Here is a 3,327-nt window from a genome sequence, read left to right as displayed (position 1 = left end):
AAAGCACCCACCACCAGGAAGACATGGTCGTCCGTCAGCGTGACGCCACGTGAACGCAATGGGAACAAAATGGTCCGAGATGGGGACAAAAAAAAATTTAAAAAAAAAAGGCCAGGAGAGAGAGAGTTTCCGCGTAGACAGATAGAGACCGAGGGAGGGGAGAGGTAGGGGAAGAAAAGAGAAAAGAGAATGAGAGGAAAGAAAAGCTTTCCTTGGTTTCGTTTTCTTACATCTGAACGAATAATAAAAACGCTCGCTTTGACACCTAAGCTTAAGCAAATCTATCTTTCTTCCAATCCCTTTATATTTTTTTTTCTTTTTCTTTTTGAGGTTTCTTGAAGGGATTCTTGTGTTTGATCTTCTTGAGGGTTCACACTTGTTGTTCACACCTTCTCCATATAAATCTCTGCTGGTATTTCTCTCTCCATCTTTTCTTCTTTTCTTTTCTCTATTTTTTTTTTTGGCTGTTTGAATGATAATCTTTTTGGTGGGTGCAAAAGGGAAGACTCGGAAATCCTGTTTGCTTTGTCTGATTTGCTTGTGGTAGTTGGTCATGGAGGGACGCCATCACCATCCCCATCCACCTCAGCAACAGACTATGGGTGTTAACGTCGATGTTGATAGATTTCCTCAATGGAGTATTCAGGAGACGAAGGAGTTCCTGATGATCAGAGCAGAGCTGGATCGGAGTTTCATGGAGACCAAGAGGAACAAGATGCTTTGGGAAGTTATCTCTACAAGGATGAGGGAAAAGGGTTATAATCGCAGCGCTGAACAGTGCAAGTGCAAGTGGAAAAACCTCGTTACTAGATATAAGGTAATCTAATATTCGAATTTTCCTTTTACCCTTTTAAGACGCAACGAATTACGTTTCCAGGTAGCTTGTTTCTATTTTTGTTTAGCTAAAATAAATATGTATAACGAAAACCCTATTATCTATATATCACTGACATGGCAAGTGTTTATTTAATTGCCTGGTGATGTTCAGGGGTGTGAAACCATGGAAGCAGACGCCATGCGACAACAATTCCCATTTTACAATGAGTTGCAGGCCATATTCTCGTCAAGGATGCAAAGTATTCTATGGACCGATGAAGGAGGAGTGACCGGGTCGAAGAAGAAGGCAGTGCAGCTATCTTCAGAAGAGGATGAAGATATGGAGGAAAGCGAGTTAGATAAGGGTAGTGGCATTAGGAAGAAGAAAAAGGGGAAAACGGGTATTGGTGGGGGTGCAAGCGGAAGCAGCAGTAATATAAAGGAGATTTTAGAGGATTTCATGAGGCAACAGATGCAGATGGAAATGCAATGGAGAGAAGCGTTCGAGGCAAGGGAAAACGAAAGGCGGTTGAAAGAGATGGAGTGGAGACAGACCATGCAAGCGTTGGAGAATGAAAGGATAATGATGGATAGAAGATGGAGAGAAAAGGAAGAGCAAAGAAGAGTGAGGGAAGAAGCTAGGGCTGAGAAGAGAGACGCTCTCATCACAGCACTATTAAACAAGCTCAGAAGAGAAGAACACATGTAGTACTAGTACTCCTCATCAAGTCAGCTTCAGAATCAGGTCACTTGTTTATTTTTCTTGTTTTTTTGGAGAAGAGGAAGCTTTTCTGAGAGGTTTGTCCTGGAACTCTCATTCTGAGATCGATGTTTATTTTTTTAGTTCTATGGATTTCCCTCCTCCTGTTTTGCCCACCGAGGCTTTCTTTTGGCTAGTAAAAGAATATAGAGCTTCCATTTTCCTTAGTTTTATATTGTTATTTTCTTCTTCAAGCCATCCTGTTATCATTGAGAGGTGACCATGAAGGCGCATTTCAAAAGCATCATGAATAAAAAGCTCCAAGCTCTCTAGATATCTCGGTGGTAGTTAAAAGAAACCAACCTACACAGCAAATGATCCACAAACGATAGTGTTCGAGATAATGGCTAAGGAAAGTAAATATTCTATGGAACATCAAATAGATTCATAGTGGACACTGCTGAAAATGGTCCATTCTTGCTAATTGCCTCTCAACTTCTCCAATGTTCCGTACCTTTCACTTACCTATACATACACCAATCTCTTCATAAATGTCCCTGGTCTGCATGTCTACCAGTGCCACTCCAGCTTGTGTCGTGCTTTCCCTTGACATTCATCAACCCATTTGTGGGAGCTTCCAATCCCACAAATTTAAACCCCAAAGTTGTTAACAGCTAGCTTAGCTTTTTTACAATAACAATTTGGGTTTTTTCGTTACAATATCATCAGTATTTTCTTGCTTTACAAAATCGACCAGAACAGGCTGACCAAGAGTGATGGCTGTCAAAACATGTGCTTGACTTTCTAGGATTATTACATCCTTGTGTTTGTTTCTACATTCTTCTGATGAGGTAGGGTAAAACTAGTGAGTTCAATGAGTGATAAAGAAGGTTACCATATGGGAGCCATACTCACAAAAATGATGCCCCTCCACGCAAAACTATAACAGGAAAACATGTCAAATTAGGGAGATTTAGATGAAAGGGTTCTATCTTGATAGAGAGTAGAGCTGAAATGGGTCTAGCGGATTTATAACATGTTGAAGCTCAGCTTCTTTGCTTTTGTTAATTTTTAGTACTAATAATCATTTGATTTTGTGCTTCAAATCACAAATCAAAAAATCATATAGTATACATTAATTATTATTTATTTATATGTTCATACTGAAGCCAGTCGTTATCTCATTTACTATTGCATTTGTCTCATTGTAAGATGAGTTTGAGTGGCTTGCAATGCAAGTTTTCCTGGATCATGTTTGTCACTGTGAGAATAATTCAAGACCAATTATTTCTTATACTCTTATAAATCATTTGATGTGAACCTAAAACCAACTTTAAGCTTTACTTTATATATATGAATATGAATTAGGCATATTTCGTTTGCATTCAATCAAGGTGTTTTAAGGTATGCATGCACTAAAATCAGACCAATACTTACTTAAAATTAAGGGAAAAAAAAACCTTAGAATATACATTAATGGACTTCCTTTCTAAAAGCTCTTTCATTTCACTTTATGAATTCGAAAGTTAATATTAAAATGAGATGAGGATCTTATTATAATAATTAACTTTAAGATTTCACTTTTTCAAGGTGTTTAAGTATATTTTGTGTTAGTTGGTAAGATCATGATAGCAAATGTATCAGTATGTGGTGTTGATTTCTAGGGTTATATATGTAGCTGACATTCTGTGTCTAGCTAGCACCTTCAAACATGAAAAAAGAAAGAGAGAAAAGAAAAGAAAATTCAATCAAAAAAAAAAGAAAGAAAATAAAATAGCATCATGGGCCATTATGAACAAGAATTTTCTACC

General features: G+C 37.8%; 1 protein-coding gene across 3 annotated transcripts; it reads left to right on the top strand.

Annotated features, from left to right (window-relative positions):
- The first annotated feature begins 217 nt into the window (after positions 1 to 217).
- LOC18597532 (trihelix transcription factor GT-3b-like) lies at positions 218 to 1,743 on the top strand. Of its 3 annotated transcripts, none has more exons than XM_018120802.2 (3): positions 218 to 412; positions 506 to 817; positions 989 to 1,743. In XM_018120802.2, the coding sequence occupies exons 2-3, from the start codon at positions 554 to 556 to the stop codon at positions 1,523 to 1,525; spliced, it is 801 nt and encodes a 266-aa protein (XP_017976291.2). In that variant the 5' UTR covers positions 218 to 412; positions 506 to 553; the 3' UTR covers positions 1,526 to 1,743. The 3 variants fall into 3 exon arrangements, with proteins under 3 accessions (XP_017976291.2, XP_007026681.2, XP_017976292.2); XM_007026619.3 differs by having other exon boundaries at positions 501 to 817; XM_018120803.2 differs by lacking the exon at positions 218 to 412 and having other exon boundaries at positions 432 to 817.
- Positions 1,744 to 3,327: the final 1,584 nt, after the last annotated feature.

Source organism: Theobroma cacao, chromosome 5 (genome assembly GCF_053813885.1).
Source record: "Theobroma cacao isolate CCN51 chromosome 5, ASM5381388v1, whole genome shotgun sequence".
Lineage (NCBI taxonomy): Eukaryota > Viridiplantae > Streptophyta > Magnoliopsida > Malvales > Malvaceae > Theobroma > Theobroma cacao.
The sequence above is the reverse complement of the archived record's forward strand: the minus strand, read 5'-3'. Positions and strand labels throughout refer to the sequence as shown.